Below are 20,080 nucleotides of genomic sequence, written 5' to 3' on the forward strand. Positions count from 1 at the left end.
TTTCAACATTGCAATACTATACCACTTTCAATACTAACCCTTTTTAATAGTCCAGCAAAACAAGAATTCTTTTAGACAGATGTAGACCACTGTGGCAATTTAACATGAAAGTAGTGCGTTTACCTCCAAAAGCCGCTCAGAGCACACAGAGACTGTATAATGAATGTAATCATGGTCACCACCAGTTTGGAGAATCTGGATTATTTACAAAATTGGCTACAATCAGTGGAGTGAATACACTGGACTAACTTGAGCCAGTATGCAGTTGTCACCTCATGTATAGCGTAGAAAAGCTCTAAAAATCTTATTGAACAAAGAGGAAAAACAGTTTATTATGCTTAACATCTATTTAAATACATGTTTATTTTAGCCAACTTGTTCTTAACTTCTCCTGGGTCAGAAGAAATGCACAATATTGTCAAAGTTTGTGGACACCTGACCATCATATCTATATTTGGGTCTTCCCCAAACTGCTGCCACAAAGTTGGAAACACACAATTGTATAGGATGTCTCTGTATGTTGCAGTATTATGATTCTACAGGAGCATGTAATTGAACAGGAACTAAGGGGCCCAAACCTGTTCCAGCATGACAATGCCCCTGTGCAAAGGTCCATGAAGACATGGTTTGCCAAGGTTAGAGTTAAAGAATTCAAGTGGCCTGCACAGAGCCCTGACCTCAACCCCACTGAACACTTTTGGCATGAACTGGAACGCTAGCTGCATCCCAGACCTCCTCACCCAACATCAGTGCCGGACCTCACTAATTCTCATGTGGCTGAATGGACAAATCCCCACAGCCACACTCCAAAATCTAGTGGAAAGCCTTCCCAAAAGATTAGAAGTTATTATAACAGCAAAGGAAGGACTGAATCTGGAATGGGATGTTCAAAAAGCACATATGGGTGTGATGGTCAGGTGTGCACAAGCATTTGGCCATATAGTGTATTTCAGAGGTGCGGCCTTCCATTATAGGGCCAATTCTTCAGCCGGTATCATTTGAGGATGAAGGACCACCACCAGTCCCCAGGGTCATAAATTTTTAAACAAGTATAGCCTACTTACCAATTTGCATAATATTTTATATTTGGTATTTTATCTGCCAAGACTGTCTAATGCCGTTGGGATTGCAGCTGAAATTAGCAATAACAATTTACTGCTAATTATTTCATTTACAATTACATTTTTATTTTAAACACGTTACAAGTGTTATGTGAATTGAAATAAAATTGTCTATTACAATTTATGCATGTACACAGTTAGCTATTTTTGCCACGTGCCTGGCAGCAGTGACAGTATTATTCATTCATTTATTTATTTATTTATTTATTTATTTATTTATTTATTTATTTATTCTTCAAAAGAATTCATTATTATAATAGCTTCTTCTGCCATAAAATATACAGCCTTTACCTGATCTATCTCCAGCTTTTCCAACAAGCATTTGAGCCAATGTGAGATCTGTCCTTTTTAAAGTGAATGGGTGTAGGACTTGGTGAGAAAAGCCTGACTTAATGAGTTGTTCATACCGCAGTTAATGCAACTTGTGAATTTTTGGTTAAGTGAAGCTGGCTACCAAACTTAAACTCCAAATTTGTTGAGCGTGCTTCAGAATGAAAAGGTTACTGAGTCAGAGTACACTCCTGGGAAAAATATTAAGCTTTTAATGGTTTTAACAACAAATCACTGGTCAGGAATTTAGCAAGAATTAAAGAAATACATAAAGTAACTTAGTATGGGATAACTTTTACCTTAGATTTCTTTAAATGTTATGCGCTGTGGGTAAACGTGCAGACAGCTTTTTATTTGAACTTTATTATTTTGTTTTATTTTTACTTTATTTCAATTTTGTACACCCAGACATGTGTCGGTTTTACATCAAACATTATAATCATTATCATGATACAAGAAGACTATTTAAGTGAATTTATCTGTTTCTATAGATTTTCCCCAAACAGTTCACTGCAGCAGAAGTAAAGAGTGCATTTGTTTAATTCTTGCTTAATCTTCTGACCAATAATTTGTTGCTAAGACATCCATCCATCCATTATCTGTACTGCTTATCCTACACAGGATTGCAGGAAGCCTGGAATGTAATTGAATTTGTGAACAGATTCCACAAGGGGGCAACACATAGACACATAATACACTGTCATCACACATCACATGGGGCTCTCAGTCATTGTTGCAAAACTGTGGAGCTTGTAATATTTCATTGTTGTCCTCTGATAGTGAGTTTGATCAAAACACTATATGTCACAGCCAGAACTGAATTGAACTCTCTGTAAAAACGTACAATGCACACATTGACAAGCAGCTGTAGCAACAATAAACAAAAGCAAAATAATGCCCTACAGCACAGGTTTCCACCCTTGGTCCTGGAGTACCCCATGTCGTGTATGTTAGGGTTTCTCTGCTCGATCACATTTACTTCAGCTTAAGATGGGCTGTTAATTAGCTGAGTAGATTAGTTGGATTATTAGGTCGAATGTATTCTAGGATCAGGGTCCGGAACCTGTGGTCTACAGGAAACACAAATAATATACTTCGCATTTGGTGTGGTATTCAGTGTCGGAATAATGTGGTTTCTAATCAGCATAAATATGTAGAATACATACACAGTATACAAAGGAACAAAGTTTTCAGGAACCCATGTAAATCATTGGGGTTTGGGGGCAGGTCTACAGCATTATCTGTTATCACTTATCGGTTGTGATGGATGATAACAGTGCATCAGTCATGCACATTATCACAACACCATCTATCTCATAAACAAAAGCACTTATTTACATCGAAACCAATTTTCCTTCCTTGTTTAGGTTCATAGAAGGAAGTAATGGGCAAATACAAAACAGAGATAGCAGCACTGCTGCACTCTTAATGACTGCAGATGACTGTGAAAGGGTGAGTCTAACCTGTCCTGTTATGCTGTACATTATTAAAACGTCACATAGCCTATTTAAATACCAAATGTGTTGCAGTTTTTAAGTATGTCTCAGATAAATGGTTTTGGCAAACTTAGCACACACAGAAAATAGACAGTATGAATAAAGGGAATGACGATGACTCTAGTCTCAAATTTGCTAATATTTAATTCATTCATGCATTCACTGGAAAAAAAAGTAAATAAAATTCCATAAAAATACAGCAAAAGGTCTTTGTAAATGATTACTCCTAAATTACATACTGTATACTGTATCGGCCATATATGATTCATACATTAAACACATATCACACAGCAACTGGGATTTAAATAAAATGATATTAACCTTTTTTTTTTCATTGTTGATCCAAAATTTAAATATAAAAGAAAATGCTACATCCAAGCAATCAAAATAAAAGAAAAATAACTATGTTCAATGTATTGGCTTTATAAATGTAGGTATAAAACAAATCCAGAATAAAGTCAGATTTGTTTCTTTAAAAATAATTGTTAAATGTTACAAGATGTTGTTAAGTAAAAGCTCATCATTTTACTTATATGCAATACTTGATTTTCAATATTAATTCTTTGAAATAAACAAAAATAATTATCAGCAAATCTGCAAATTTAAAACAAATAGTATAATTATTTGATGCTCAAAATATTTATTTGCTTAATGCTAACCTTTTAGCATTCAGTAAAATCCTCATTTTACTTGTCCGAATGCCAAAGCCACTTGTCCATTGAAAACGGTCAATAAATGACTGATTTATTGTAATACTTAATTTAATATTAAGTTTAACAAAATGTTACACTTGACACTGAACAATTTACAATGTGTGCATGAGAAAGACAGAAAAAGAAAAAAAAAGATGCTGAAAGGAAACCATCATTCTATTGAAAGTAGCATTTTAGATATGAACCATATAACATCATTTTCACTTCCCAAATAGCATGTCCATCTACAGGGCGTATTGGCTTTAATTGGTGTCTCTCGCTTTCTCTCTGATGTACGCACGCACACACACACACACACACACACACACACACACACACACGCCCAGACACACCATCTTCCCCTTTTACTTGTTTACCTGATTTTCCAAAATACATCAGCTAATGCCAAGTGATTAACTAGCTAGCTAGAGTCCTTCTTCCTCACTCTATATATTAATGTGCTAAAAAAAAAACTTATATCACTTATATCACTGCAAAAAATGGCAAGTGACAATATAGTGAAAATAGACAATACAAGTAAATATATCTTGAATATAGTCAAATTTATCTAGCATTTTCTATTATGAGATTACATTAAGATATAAGATCACAATCAACCAAATATAAGCTCCTTTCTAGAAATAAATGCTGAAAATTAGCAAAATAATCTAATAAAATGCCAGTGAAATAAGTAAATAATAATAATAATAATAATAATAATAATAATAATAATAATAATAGTAATAAATGTAAAGCTTGAAATTAGTTTGAGAAATAGGTTTAATAACTCATATTTGGTTTGTGTAATCTTATACCAGGAAATATTGAAATAAATGAATAATTTATAAGAAATTATATATAAGTATAATAATTTATTTGATAATAATTACAAATAATAATTTATTTATATATAAGTATAATAATTTATTTGAAAAAATAATCAATTTGACTATATCCAACATATTTCCACTTGTTAAGATGTCATTTTTTGTAGTGTATCATGTGTATAAACTGTGAGGTTATAGTTCGATGGTTACTTTTGCATCTAGCTACCTGCATGTCAGCCATACCTGCATGTCAAAGTAATCTCTCTACGTGGGAATAAGTTTTTGTTCCCTTTTACACTCGTAAATATCAGTGATAGCCCTTGAATTGACACAAAGAGCTATTGATTCAGTATCCATACTGAATAGGCTAATTGTACATATAGTCAGGTCCATATTTATTTGGACAGGGACACAATTTTTGTAAATTTGCCTCTGTATACCACCACAATGGATCTGAAATGAAGCAATCAAGATCAAGATCAAGTGTAGACTTTCAGCTTTAATTCAACAGGTTTAACAAAAAATATTGCATTAACCGTTTAGGGATTACATTTTTCACAGAGTCCCTCCATTTTTACAGGCTCAAAAGTAATTGGACAATTGACCAATAAGCAGTTTCATGGCCAGGTGTGGACTGTTTCCTCGTTATTTCATGACAAATTAAGGAGATAAAAGGTCTGGAGTTGATTCCAAGCATTGAATGTGTATTTGGTAGCTGTTCATGGGAACTTTCAATATGTGATCCAAAGAGTTGTCGATGCAAGCGAAGGAGGCCATGATTAGGCTGACAAAACAAAACTGATCTATTAGACAGAGAGAGAATAGAAACTTTAGGATTTGTCAACTCAAAAAATAGACTTTCTTAAAAAAGAAAAAAAGAAAAAAAAAAGGAGGGGGAAGGGGGGTGGTGGTGGTGGGGTGGGGGGTGGTGGTGGTGGGGTGGGGGGGGGGGTGTTAGGAGGTGAAGGGTGACCAGTTCAGATGCAAGATTAACTTGTCCCAGAATGATGGAAAGAGAAGAGTTTGGAGAAAGACAGGAAGGGCTCATGTTCCAAAGCATACCACATCATCTGTCAAACATGTAGAAGCAGTGTTATGGCATGGGAGTGTATGGCTGCCAATGGAACTGGGTCACTGGTGTGTATTGATGATGTGACTGCTGATAGAAGCACTGTAGCAGGATGAATTCTGAAGTGTATAGAGCTATACTTTTTACTCAGATTCAATCAAATGCTGCAAAACTGATAGGACAGTGCTTCACAGAACAGATGGATAATGACCCAAAAGGAACCGCGAAAGCAGCCCAAGGGTTTCTTAAGGCAAAGAAATAAAATTTTCTTAAAATTTAAGTTTATCAAATGATGTTTGAGCCTGTGAAAATGGATTAATGCTTAATACAATATTTTTTATTAAACCCCTTGAATTAAAGCGGAAAGTCTACACTGCACAATCAGATCTTGATTTCTTCATTTTAAATCCATTGTGGTGGTGTACAGATGAAAAAATACAAAAAAAATTGTCACTGGCCAAATACTTATGGACCTGACTGTATTCGCAAAATACCTTATTTCAGACAACATAACTGGAGAAGTTGAGGCCACAGAATTGTTGAAAGTTGTGTCTTTTACGGTTTCTGTACCAGTCAGCAATGCTTGCTAAGCAAAGCTTCTAAAGGTGTCTAAAACATCGCCATGTTTAGCAGCAAAGTCGCTAAGTTGGTAACACTGTTGTAACCAGTGCACACATGCTTCGGTAGGCTACTCTGCTGTGAAAGCTGCACATTTGAGCTATATACTGAAAATAGTGTCCTCTCAGAACACATTCATTTTTATTTTGTAAAAATAATTGGAAGCGTGGTTTGTATGTTATTTTTACTAGTCTGATCAATCTTTCACTTGTTTCTGGACAAGTGGACAAATGCTAATATCGCGTTGTCTGTATATAATAGCATACAGTTTAAGGAATACAACATTGGCTTTGGATAATGTTCATGCAATTGAGGTGTTAGAGGGCAGTTTGTTTTTATATAATTTCTGCATCTCCTTTATGCAGTTTTAAAACTACAATGCCAGCCAACAGTCTGACCATTGCTTTGAATGACAGCATGGCATCAAACAGAACAAATGCAACACTGGACGCTTGTGGCCTATCAGAGGTGCCAGCCCATCCTTTTTTCATTTTTTCCTACTCAACAGTCTGCCTCATTAGTTTGGCACTGAACGCCATCACCATGCGAGTGTATTACTGCACCCCTCTACGATTTCAGTCCAGTGTCACCATCTACCTAAAGAACCTGGCTGCAGCTGACTTCTTCCTCTGCCTTGTTCTGCCACTGCGAATTGCCAACTATGCTAGCAAATCAACAGTGATGCGACACATTTACTGCAATTTTGGTGCTACGGGCTTCTATCTCAACATGTATGCCAGCATTCTCTTCATGGATTACATCGCTGCAAACAGGTACGTGAACAGAAAGTCTCGTGCAAAAGACTAAGTGGTTTCAGATGCCATATAGATAGTAGTTCATGTAATTTAATCCACATGTAGGACAATACCGTCCTATTCACTGAAATTTTACTTTTTTGATAATAATGCTTATACAGTACTATGAAAAAAAACCCCGACACAGTCAAAGTAACCACTATCTTTCTTTCTTTAGATATCTAAAGATTGCTCGTCCATTAGAGACTCATGCACTGCAGACAGCCCGTGCTGCACGCTGTATCGCCTTTATAACATGGACTTCCTTATCTGCAATGGCTTTAATTTACACTGTCGTGTTTCTGAGCACATCCTGGGGGGCAGGTCCAAATCCACATGATATAGGCTGTGATTCCTTACACAGCCATCAGGTCAGCGTGGTCTACAAGATCATCCACTGTGTTTCTGCACTCCTCTTCATCTTTGTGCTGGTGTCCCTGATCCTGTTCTATTGGGGCATGGTGCAGAGGCTTCGACATGGCCACGCCTCCACGCAGACCCAAAGGTTCCACCGTAAACTGAGCAAGTCCAAGCACAACATGCTAGTGCTTGTGGTGGTGTTCTGTGTCTGCTTTGTGCCCTACCATCTAGTGAGGCTCCCTTATGCCTTCCTAAAGCCCCTGTTACAGGGATGTGGTACTACAGCCAAGTCGTTTTACATCATGAAGGAGGTCACAGTTCTGCTTTCAGTGCTCAATGCTTGCATGGATCCACTGATATATTTTGTTTTTTGCAAGGGATTCCGGGAACAAATAAGCATCAGAAAAGTTCAAGTGTCCACTAGTCTAAGGTTTCTCAAAGTTCCAAGAGATATGAGAAAACAAAGCAACACAGAGACAGGGGATTCACATGTTACAGTGAGATGTGAAAGTGCCATTCAACTGCATAATATCCAGAACGTAGAACTGCAACCTATCACTTCATAAATTAAGCACGTTCGCCTCACACCTCCAGGGTCGGGGGTTCGATTCTCACCGTGGCCCTGTGTGTGCGGAGTTTGCATGTTCTCCCCGTGCTGTGGGAGTTTCCTCCGAGTACTCCGGTTTCCTCCCCCAGTCCAAAGACATGCATGGTAGGCTGATTGGCGTGTCCAAAGTGTCCGTAGTGTATGAATGGGTGTGTGAATGCGTGTGTGAGTGTGCCCTGCGATGGATTGCCACCCTGTCCAGGGTGTACCCCGCCTTGTGCCCGATGCTCCCTGGGATAGACTCCAGGTTTCCCCGTGATCCTGAAGAGGATAAGCGGTAGAAGATGGATGGATGGATGGTATTCAGCAGTGAATACAGTGATAGTTTACATGTTTGCAGGAGTTTCCTCTGGGTAGTCCAGGTACTCCCTCTGCGTTGTAGGCTGATTGACATCTCTAAATTGTATGTAATGCATGAGTGTGTGCGCAACTCTGCCCTATGACAGTTTGGCACCCTGTCCAAGATGTCCCCCCAACTTGTGCCCCGAGTCCTCTGGGATAGGCTCCAGTCTCCCCACAACCCTGTGTAATAAGTGGTACAGAAAATGGATGGATGGATAACAGACTGATGTACTGTCTCACGGACAGTGGTATTGTATATAAACCATAACCATGATGTTTATATATTGTCATATTAAAAATGTAACTGTATAATATATTTACACAATTACTGTTGCTGCCTTTCCTGTTTAGAACTCTTTAGAAAATTTACTCATGTAATACAATGTAAAAACAAAACAAAACTGAACTGCTTACTGACAGTAACTTTACTGCAAAAGAAAGAAATACTTCTATTAATGTAACATTTAGAGTCATAGAGGAAACAAGCCAATAAATGTGGTGTTTTCCCCAGGAGGCTCTGACACAACTTCCACAATTTCAGTTACATCATACCTTAATTTCTTGAGCAGTGTGGGCTTCTGCCAAACAGACCAAGATTTTACCCTCACTAATATCAAGAAAAGAGAGATACAAAATGATTCGCTGTTGTACTGCGGCACAAGGACAGTATGCGGAGTTTGTGTGCCTAAATTTTGTGTGACAGGTACTTCGTGGTTTTCCAACAGAGAACTGGAAAGTTTGGGTTTCCGAGACGTCATTGCACCACACAGTTTGACTAACGCCCTCTTTCGTGTTGTAGAACGTAATAGGTGTTAGATTCAAAGAAATGAGGCCGCACCATCACAGGCAGAAATGATAAAGGAAGTGATTGTTAGTAGAGACAACATGCTGCCAGAGGCGAAGAGCAGCTGAACATGTGGTGAGTCTCTTTTCACATGTTGTATTTGCGTGTCTGTCTTTTCCTGCTTGAGGACTTTCAATTTCTTGCAAGTATTATTTTTTTTAAAACAAAACATCTCAAGTGTCTGTGGCTACATCCAGGTTTAGATAAAGTGAGATTTGTGAAATGAGTGTCTCAAACGAACAGAATCCTACTTGAACTTCATAATTTTATCATAAAGGCACTTATATGTGTTTTAACTGCATCCTGAAAGCTCCTTTTTTCTAATGTTAAACAAATATCTGTCAAACAGTGGTCAAATGTAATTGTAAATGTTCAGTGATTGTATAAACTGCTTTATGTGATTTTCACCTCAAGGTGGAAGTAAAAGTGGAACTGGGGACACCACATGACACTGTATTAGCAAATTGTTTTCGTACAGTATTTTTTGTTCATAACGTGCATATTAGGAACCAAACTGTGATCTTTAAAATTCACAGAGAGTATTTTTCTTTGTGGTCACTTCTGTCTATGTGGCTGATTTACTCTGGTTGGCTATTACTCTGTGTCTATTGCCCTTTTTTTTTAGACAGATCTTGAATGTAAGCATATATGAATGCCAAATATTAGCAATCAAATGTTCGAGGATACATAAATTACACAATATACTGTATCTCTCTGTTCATAATACTGTTACTTCTTGTCAACTACACTGACTTACAACAAGTACACAAATTTTACTTTCATTATGAGATTTCTTTGCATAAAGACATATATAGGATTTAAAGGCTTTGTAAACCTTCTTTACTTCCTACTTCCCCTTTTCCGCATTTACATAATCTTCCTGGAGTTAATACCACAAAGGGTGTATACATTTAAAAAAAAAAAAAAAAAAAAAAAATGCTATTTAAAAAGTTGTTGTTTTGAGTCTACATTTCAGTATATTGTATTTGAAATTAAACAATTGGCTAAAGTAATCAACCAGACATAGCCAAAACATTATGTGCATAAAAATCAACTGTTTAGTATGTTGTTACAAACATACTTCTGTAAGTCACTCTGGATAAGGGAACCTGACAAAAGCCATAAATGTAAATGTAAATGTAAATGAAAAAGCTAACTGTTAAAGTTAATCAGGTCAGAAACATTAAATCGACAATGTAAGCATTATACCAAAAATAATCATAAACAAAATGGTTTACAACAAAATGCAAACCACAGACTAGCATAAAATTTACAGAAAGGCAAGGATCCATTTTCATATAAAATTCTGGAGCAATGTCTTATGGCCAGATAATATTATAACAGAGTGATGAAGTGAGGAGGAAATAAGAAAACTGTAAAGAAAATCACTCTCTGGAACTGTCCTAAAGATATAAACACCATTCTTCCAAAAGATATTCCCTCAGTTGGAGTTTTGATGATAGTAGTGGAGAGTACTGTCTTTCATTTGGGTTCAGGTGGGTTGACTGTGTAGTGTAGGATTCAGCGTAAGCCCTCGTGCCCTGTAAATGGCCACATTGTGGTCCTGAAAGAGGCCGCTCTCATCAGGATAGAAAAGTTTCATCATAGCATTAAGCTGATCATTAAGAATAACTTTGTACTTATTTCCAGTGTCTATTCCCTCTAAGGGAACAAGTAAACTCAAACCATACCAGCAAAATGCATACAGCATAACAAAGCCATGTTTTTTCCTTTAATTTGCACCGATCTGTAGATGAATCTTTTCATACAATACTGAAAAATACAGTAACATTTGCAAAGATATTAAATGTGTGCAATTTTTTGTCTCTGCAGGCTTCCCTTCTGAACTATCAACAGACAAGTTAGCATGTCTTGTCTGCAAGACAGATTTTCACCACTTCCTTCCTTAAGTCTGGGACACCTTTGCTCCGATTCAGTCATCTGAGTACTGTTAGGGTCCCACAATTCAACACCTTATCGAGGTCCCTTGTAATGACATCAGCTCATCCAACACACTGGATAAATTGTGATACATTCTAAGTTATTTCTACAGCACCTCTTTCCAAAAATGAAGTCTACAGCAGGTCCCATTATGAAGGATGAGAATTGTGTGGTAAACGACAAGATGGTGCCATTTGGTACACTCTACATCATTATCTTCCTGATAGGCATGGCTGGCAGCCTGGTGGCACTCTGGGCATTTATACACAGTAGAAACTCCAAAAAGTGCATGAATGTCTACCTGATCAACCTTCTGACCTCTGACTTCTTGCTGACATTGGCATTGCCGGTCAAGATCGCTATAGACTTTGGTGTGGAATCCCAGAGACTAAGAATTTTCCACTGTCAAGTCAGTTCACCACTCATCTACATCAACATGTATGCCTCTATCATATTTCTTGCTTTTGTCAGTGTACAACGTTACTTCCAGATCACCCAGAGCTCCAAGCTGTTCCGTCTGCAGGAGGTGGGCTTTGCCCTCATGATGTCAGCTGTAGTCTGGCTTCTGGTGCTTTTCATCAATGTCCCCAACATGGCCATCCCAATCAAGGACAAGATTTCTAATAGCACTTTAATAACATGTAAAGATATTAAGCAGGATGTTGGCAAGCACTGGCACACACTCTCGATTTTTCTTGGCATGGCAATTTTCATGAACGCCTCTGTGGCTGTGCTTATGTCCAACGGCCTGGTGCTGAAACAGTTTTGGGGCAAACGTGGAGGAGACCCTGAGGAGGAGGCCAGTGCTCACCATGCCACTCTTAATATCGCAATGGTGACAGTGGCTTATGTTGTGTGCTTTGTGCCATATCATGCTGTTCGAATGCCTTATACATTTACACAGAATGAGATAATCACTGACTGTGGCATTAGGAAGCATCTATTCTTAGCCAAAGAGTCCACTTTGCTTCTTGCCATCCTAAACCTGTGCTTTGACCCAGTGCTTTACTTTTTTATTTGCCCCTCATTCAGACATCAGATCACACAGGTTTTCACTAAAAGGAGAAACCTAGACAGAAACATTGAATCTGACCCAGATCAAAAGCTACAACTACAGCCAGTTACATAAGCAGACAGAATAGATGTCAGATAAAAAAAAAAGTCTGAAACAGGATGTCATTTACCAGCACTGCACTAGGCACGCAGTGTGTCAGGGTCTATAAAACCAATACGGAGATGCCAGATATATAAGCAACAAGAGAAATATTATGTTCTCTCACATAAGTCACAAAGTTTCTACCAGATAAATAACTATGTAAACTATTAACATAATATTAAAACTATAATAGGTACAATTTAAAGCTAAGCTGCATACAAAGTATCTAAGACCAAAAATGAATCAGGTTTTTTGTTTGTTTGTTTGTTTGTTTTCACAAAATAGGAAAAATCTTGAACTGCCTAGCTTTGCACAATGAAAACATCCTGTTTACTAAGTCTGTTTACTAGGTCTACATATTAACATTTCTCTTAATATATTGTGCATTTTAATTTACACAAATGGAATTAGTTGCTCATATGTAGAATTAAATAATCCTGAGATTTCAAATGGAGGAAATAGCAAACATTCATTTAATGTATTTAGACAATAGAGGATATTGAACAGTTTAATGTCAGGCAGAAAATTCTTTATAGTTTTCTAAATGCTGCCATTTGACTGCAGGAATTTGACCAAACATCAGGCAAACCATCATGGTGTTGTGCTTTTATGTAAGAAACATTATGTAGCTCCTGTTTAGCTGATTATTTGAATTTGGAATAATCTTTTTCAAACACTGAATGCTTTTACATCTGTTGGTGGAGTTTACCATATCAGTATTCACAGTTATATGGCTCCTCATGAGACCAAGTGTTAATAAGTAAATATTTACTGTTAAAAATGATTTTTAACCAATTACCAAGAAAGTAACCAGTTTTATAAAATATGAGCACTGAATAGATCACACAGGGAAAAGCCCTGATATGACTCATTGTTTTAGTGTGTCACACTGCTTTCTCTGACACCCATTATGTTTTCACTTTTACATTTAAAAACTGCTTCTGATTTATAAATCTTGTATATTTATCTTATTGTGATCTTTTCTTCTCTTCATGTTTATATAATCATCTGATATTTTCCAGTAAAAAGTACCACAGATGAGAGATGCTGGGAACCCAAAAACAGACAGAGACCTGTCTATGAATCATGCCTTGACTCATGCCTTAAACGGTTGACAAATGTTAACACCTACTGGTTATTTCTCATCACTCCATGTCTAGACATATTCAGTTGGCCAAAAAGGCCAGAATGTTATTTTAGCTATAACATGGGTTTTCCCATTTCATATGCTGGAGTATTTTTCATTTATAATTACAGATGTGGTAAGGAATGACTTTATTAATTTATTATTTTTATTTTTAACTTTATAATAATGTAAATGAATTAAAAACACCAAACATTAGTATTGCATTTGGAAATATTGAAACATTCTTGTAAGACCACAAAATATGTCTTAAACACAGACTGATGCATTTGAATAATTATGTAGTAGTCTTATGTGGGAGAGGAGTTTTGTTTATCTCTGATTGAAGATGTTATTTTAATTAATAAAAGTCTTGTGAGTTTGCTGACACTCTGATCTAGTAAGCAAGGTATTGATCAGCACAAACATAGTGTTTTTATTTTTTATCACTTTATAACTCTAACAACACAACATGGATACCCTTTAGATCTCAACAACTGCTGCTGTTTATTTTTCCCTTCTGTTTATTTTGCATGTAAATGTTACGAAACAGCTTTTGTAGTCTGATACGATCATGAAATAACACTTCCTGTTTTCAGTTAGGCTACTAAATGTCAGCTGAAAATGCAAAATACCTGCATGAAATGGTTGGTGTGATTTTATGTACTGAAAATATTTATTCATTTTATTCATGACCATTTCCTGACTATTCCCCAACCTCTCTATATGCAACTTACCTATAAATACAAGACCCGGCAAAATTTTTGCTATCAGAGAGACAGGAAATTAGCTGATAAAAACACAAGCCCATCCATCCTTTTGGGTTTATTTAAACATAAGCTAGTTTAAATAGTACACTGTGTACTTTCTTTATAATATAATCAAAAATAATATTGTGTGTACATTATTGCAGCTGCAGAGCAAATACTTTTGAAGACAATGCTTTCATATCCTGCAATCCTTAATCATGATAATAATAAGGTGGATAATATAACAAAAATATATCATATCATGATTCTCAAAAGCACTTCTAACCCTAGATACATGTGTAAAGTGACAGCAATACAGCAGTGCTGAAAAAATAATTGATTAATGTATTGATTTATATAATGGCTACAGAAATATGTTTCTTTTATATAAATATAAAAATACATTTTAATTTCCTTTTTTTATATTTAACTGAAAAAAATGTTAACATTTAACAATTTGAAAGATAAAGTACAAAACTTCAACCTCAAATTGTCTCCTTTCAGTCAGCATGTTAAAAAAAACACCTTTTTTTATTATGACAATATAACTTACACAATAAGTTATCATATATAATATAATTATAATATAACATACAAGTTATAATATAAAATATAATTATAACTTATGCAATAAGTTATAATATATGATATAACTATAATAACACAATATAAATGAAAAAAAATAATTTAAATAAAAATTATATCTCAGAAAAATATTTTGTGATCTAATATATCACAACACTGATATTCTAGGATGTAAAAGCATATAATAATATATATATATATATATATATTATATATATTATATATATATGTTATATATATATTATATATATATGTTTATATATATATATATATATATATATATATACACACACACACACACACACACACATATATATATATATATATATATATATATATATATATATATATATATATATATATATATATACATATATATACATGCAAACACAGGGCATGCAAAATACTGCATAGGTTTGTTTTGTTATTAAACTAGTATATCTGGGAAAGAGGGTGGGATGTGATGGGAATAAACAGTTTTCAATCGGGATATTCATACAGTGTGGATTATTGTGTATTATCCTCTGATATTTCTTGAATCACACTGTCAAGCGATATTATTCAATGTAGATTTAAAATCTTTAGATATCCTAACTTTATTATTCATTGGGAAATGGGCTATCAAAAGCTGCAAAATAACACCATCTTATGACAAAACACATTTGCCTTTTGCTCTCGTTCTCTGTCAACTTCAAGAAAGTGATAATGCATAAAAAAAATTATTTAACAAATCTTAGCAGAAAATTAAACGTGTTCTGCACAAACAATACAAAAATACATTTCTTTGTGTCAATACAAGTTAAATGAATTAAGTCACCCTCTTCAGTCGTGCAAGCGAAGACAAAATGCTGTTTGACTGTTAAAATTGCACTGGCCATATACATGATCATAGTGTATTATCTTCAATATTAATACACTAAGGTTTAAACAGCTACTACACAGTAGGTCTACGTCGGGTGTGTATTTTGTCTTGGTTTAAATGCACAGCCTATAATTCGCTCTGTAAAACCATGAACGTGACATTTATGTTTCCCATCGGCTTACAAATGCGAAATGACTTGTCTTCATCCAATAACCAATTAAAGTTAAGGTCAGAGCAGACGAGCGCAGCTCACCGTGCGCCTCTGGCAGAAACTCAACCCGGTAACCTGGAGACACGGAGAAACCGATCACCGTACAGTAACAGTAACTCAACCCCAAGCCGACATTTTACACACCGCGCTGTGTGTGTGTCCAAACAGTTATCCAGAGGAAACATGTAGCCAGATATTTATTATTTTAATATATGGAAGTTGTTGTTTGTATTGCTTACTTTAATGCGCAGGACTCCAGGCTGCCGTGTGTGTGTGTATGTGTGTGTGCGCGCGCGCGTGTAGTGTGCGTGCAGTGTGCGTGCAGTGTGTGTAGTGTGTTTAGTGTGCGTGCAGTGTGTGTAGTGTGCGTGCAGTGTGTGCGTGTAGTGTAGTGTGTTTTTCCGCGCATGATACCTAGTATGCAGAAGAAAGTGTTGTTCTCTCTGGCCGGTGTGCTGAGTTTCGCCTGTGTGCTGATGGTAGTTGCTGCTATGGGAGGCAGGAACTGGGTACAGGCGACTGTGCTGTGTAAAACAGGCACTCAGCTGGTTAATGCGACTGGATCTGAGCTGGACAAATTCATCGGGAACTTAAACTACGGCCTCTTTCATGGACAAGGACTGAAACAGTGTGGACTGGGGGGAAGACCTTTCTCCTTCTCTTGTAAGTAAACTAAGCAGCTGTGTCATTCTGACGGCATTAAAAACTCGCAGGTCTGCGTGGTAACCAAAAACCTAGACTACAGTACACCTGTGATAACGAAATGAAAAGTAGCATAGGCCATATGGACATTTTTGTTCTTTCTCTCCCTCTTAGACCTGGGTACTTTTGACTGTTGGGTCTGGTTTAACACGTGGGTTTAAGTGGCTTGAGCTACAGCCCGCAACAGTGTTTAATATAATAGCGGTGTGTGTGTCGAGTTCATACCAAAGCCATAAAGCTGTGCCTTCCATCCACTCACTATCACCCAGCGTTGTGCAGGCAGCAGTGAGGAACACACCAAAAAAAAAAGCATCCTCATAACCTGTCAACTATAATCTAAATATGAGCACTGAAATCATGCAAACAGGAGGGTTAAATGTGATCTTCTGTATTAAATACACAAATAACAGCAGCCTGACGGGTTTAGAAGTCAGTAAACTGTTTTTATACACGAGCTGGTCGCCTCTGCGTCCAGCATTGTCAGGCCTGTGTCCAGCATTGTCAGGTCTGCATGGCAAAAGCAAATAAAAAAAAATCCTTTACACTGCTTTGAAATTCTCCAGCTATTAAGGACCAACACAACACAATTAGAAATGAATTCATTCATCCTCACCTCTTAATCCTTGTTCTGGAGCCTACCCCAGGAAAACTGGGTGTGAAGTGGGAATACACCCCGGATGCCATGCTAGTCCTCTCAGTGCAACACATACATTTACAAACTCATTCATTCCTAGGGTAATTTAGAGCATATCCACCTAATCCTCTGTGAGGAAAACCGAGAACAAAATACGAACCCACACAGACATGGGGAGAACATGTAAAACTCCCCACAGACAGAAACCCAAAGCTCATGATCAAATGGGGACCCTGAAACTATGAGCGCAATTGGAAATGTAATATTTAAAGTAACATTGTAGGCTTTTATTTTAAAAAACAAAAAACCAGTTTCTGTCAATAATTCAGAAAAATTTTTTATCACACTGAGTGGCAACCCAACTTTTGGGGGATGCCCCATAGTATTGTGGATAGAGACACACAGCCTCCATTTAAAATGTATGAATTGTGACCATGAATTCATTTAATTTTTGTAGCGATTGGTTTCTCACCAGAGGTCACAATGTCTTAGTGGTTAGCATGTTTTCCTCGCACCTCTATGTGTTTGCATGTTCTCCCCATGCTTCGGGGGTTTCCTCCGGGTACTCTGGTGTAGTCCCCCAGTCCAAAGACATGCGTTGTAGGCTGACTGGCATTTCCATATTGTCCATAATGTGTGAAAGTGTGTGCAATTGTGCCCTATGATGGGTTGGCACCTTATTCAGGGTGTCCCATGGCTTGTGCCCCGAGTTCCCTGGGATAGGCTCCAGGCTCCCCCTGTGACCCCGTGTAGGATAAGCTGTACGTAAAAGATGGTTTCTCACCAATTCTGCTCTCAAACGTGCCACTGTTATTAGACTTATTAGGCTTAATGAATTGTTTTCACTAATGAGATTAGGAACAAGCCCAAATTTAAGAGGTTTCGCATGCCCAGTTTCAGTGAACAACATTGCATTGACTTATTTAACTCTAGTGATCTGGGCATGTGTCAGTATTAATCTATTTTTGGAATGTTTAGCCCAGGTAGAAATTTAATCTGTAAAAACCTTTAGGAATGATCCTTTAGGGCTTCTTCTTTGTCTGAACCCTTAAAAGTGCCTCTAAGAATCTTGCTTCAAATGTACTTGAAAAATTGTATGGTTCTTTCAGTGAGATCCCCAGTGGTTCCCTAATGGAACCTTACTTTTTTTTTTAGAGCATAATAAAATACAGTATTTCTCACATTTACTCAAATACTTGTATCCAAACAAAGAGTATTTTTGAGTCTCATTGTTCACCCAGAATAAGTAGCATAGGTCTACAATATATCTTTCATAAGCTTCTATTAAATACCATGAAATAACTGTTCACATGAAATATACAATACATAAAGCAGAATACTACTTAATGAATTACTTAACTTCCATTAACTCGCCTGAAAATATTGCCTTTCTTTTCTGGCTCCACTACATGAAATGTGCTTAGGGAAAGAGAATTTACATTAGGCTATATATTACATTATATTTTGATTTGTGAATATATTGATATTATGCTCTTCTTACTCTGTATAGTTTTTCCTGACCTGGTGGATGTGATCCCAGCTAGTCTGCATGTAAGCATCATCATCTTCTGTGCAGTGCTCATCCTCTTCTCATCTGTGTGCTCTGCTTTCTTCATGTACAATGCCTTTGGAAATCCATATGAGACGCTGCACGGACCTTTAGGCCTTTACCTGTGGAACCTGATCAGCTGTGAGCCTGCACACAGACACACACACACAAATAATTTTTATCATCTGAAAGCCTTGATTTGTCTGTTATTGTACTGTGTCCCTCCCACCAACCCATGCCTGCACAAAGACACAAACACACACACACACAAATACTTGACGAAAAGGCTTTTGAAATTCATTAATGTGAATCTGAGCCACTATAATTTATTTTTCCATACCCCAAAACATGTTTTGTGTACCTTTTAGAGAGGCTTGGGATTGGCTTGCATAATAAATAAATAAAAGCATGGAAATTTGCACTCTGTCCAACTGGCCAACCCATCTCTAGTGTCAGATGTCTCTGTGAATCATATGCTGACGGACAGTAGCATTACAATGACCTGTTTGATCCATCACCTGTTCCCATTAAGAAGTAAGAATTAAGAGTTTGGACAGCAAATTAGGACAGAAAAAATGACATAATATTACATCTAATATACTGTATATAATCAAAAGCACAATTAAAGTATGTGCAATCAAGGTTTGTAAAATCCAGTTGTAAATTTCCATTAACCACAAAGCTTGTCCCCTTGTGCAGGTCTGTGCAGCTGTCTCATCCTAATCCTCTATGCATCTGAGGTCAAACTGCATCACCTATCTGAGAAGATCACTAACTACAAAGAGGGCACTTTTGTCTACAAGACACACAGTGAGGCGTTCGACCGCACTTTCTGGCTCATATTCATAGTCTTCCTTGTGCATGGCCTTAACATCCTTCTGATCCGCCTAGCGGGCATCCAGTTTCCCTTCCAGGAGGCCAAAGAGTCAGATGCCAGCACGGGTGCAGCTGATCTCATGTACTGACCAGACCAACTCTATTGTCCATTAACCACCCCCTGGATGTGATATCCTACAACGGCTATTAGCCTCGCGTCTTGCACCATCTGTTGTTCTGATTTGTTTACAGCTGAATAGATGCCACATCCGAGCCTCTTTAGTTGCATTTTTCACTTTCCGAAGAGGAACAGACTTGGAAAGGGTCCTGGCTGTGTGTATGTGTGTGTGAGAGATGAGCCTTATCTCATTGTGGCGAGGCTAGTGGAGGGACTCAGTCTTTCAACTGGACTCCTGATTACGCATTCTGTTAACTGCCATCTCAGTATTTTAAATACCTGTTGAAATGCAGAAATGGGTCAGCTCAGCTTTGTTTCACCAGCACCAAAACTGTTTATTTTTCCATAGTACATGCATCTTTTAGATTCTAAGTAACATTACACTACACAATGGTTAATTTATTTGTAAAAGCTTTTTATTTGTATATTATGAGTGTATATACTCCTTCTTAGATGTGCCAACAATCCTGAATA

General features: G+C 37.0%; 3 protein-coding genes across 3 annotated transcripts; all 3 read left to right on the forward strand.

Moving 5' to 3' along the window:
• The first annotated feature begins 6,624 nt into the window (after positions 1-6,624).
• On the forward strand, positions 6,625-7,873 carry LOC128621741 (P2Y purinoceptor 14-like). Its single transcript, XM_053647699.1, has 2 exons — positions 6,625-6,926; positions 7,126-7,873. Exons 1-2 carry the CDS (start codon positions 6,697-6,699, stop codon positions 7,871-7,873), a joined length of 978 nt encoding a protein of 325 aa, XP_053503674.1. The 5' UTR covers positions 6,625-6,696.
• An 814-nt stretch (positions 7,874-8,687) lies between these two features.
• Positions 8,688-13,923, forward strand: gpr171 (G protein-coupled receptor 171). The gene is made up of 2 exons (XM_053647922.1): positions 8,688-9,175; positions 10,934-13,923. The coding sequence occupies exon 2, from the start codon at positions 11,169-11,171 to the stop codon at positions 12,168-12,170; it is 1,002 nt and encodes a 333-aa protein (XP_053503897.1). The 5' UTR covers positions 8,688-9,175; positions 10,934-11,168; the 3' UTR covers positions 12,171-13,923.
• Positions 13,924-15,800: 1,877 nt separating this feature from the next.
• clrn1 (clarin 1) lies at positions 15,801-19,689 on the forward strand. Its single transcript, XM_053647926.1, has 3 exons — positions 15,801-16,390; positions 18,574-18,753; positions 19,312-19,689. The coding sequence occupies exons 1-3, from the start codon at positions 16,135-16,137 to the stop codon at positions 19,575-19,577; spliced, it is 702 nt and encodes a 233-aa protein (XP_053503901.1). The 5' UTR covers positions 15,801-16,134; the 3' UTR covers positions 19,578-19,689.
• Positions 19,690-20,080: the final 391 nt, after the last annotated feature.

The sequence above is a fragment of the Ictalurus furcatus genome, chromosome 17, assembly GCF_023375685.1.
Source record: "Ictalurus furcatus strain D&B chromosome 17, Billie_1.0, whole genome shotgun sequence".
NCBI lineage: Eukaryota > Metazoa > Chordata > Actinopteri > Siluriformes > Ictaluridae > Ictalurus > Ictalurus furcatus.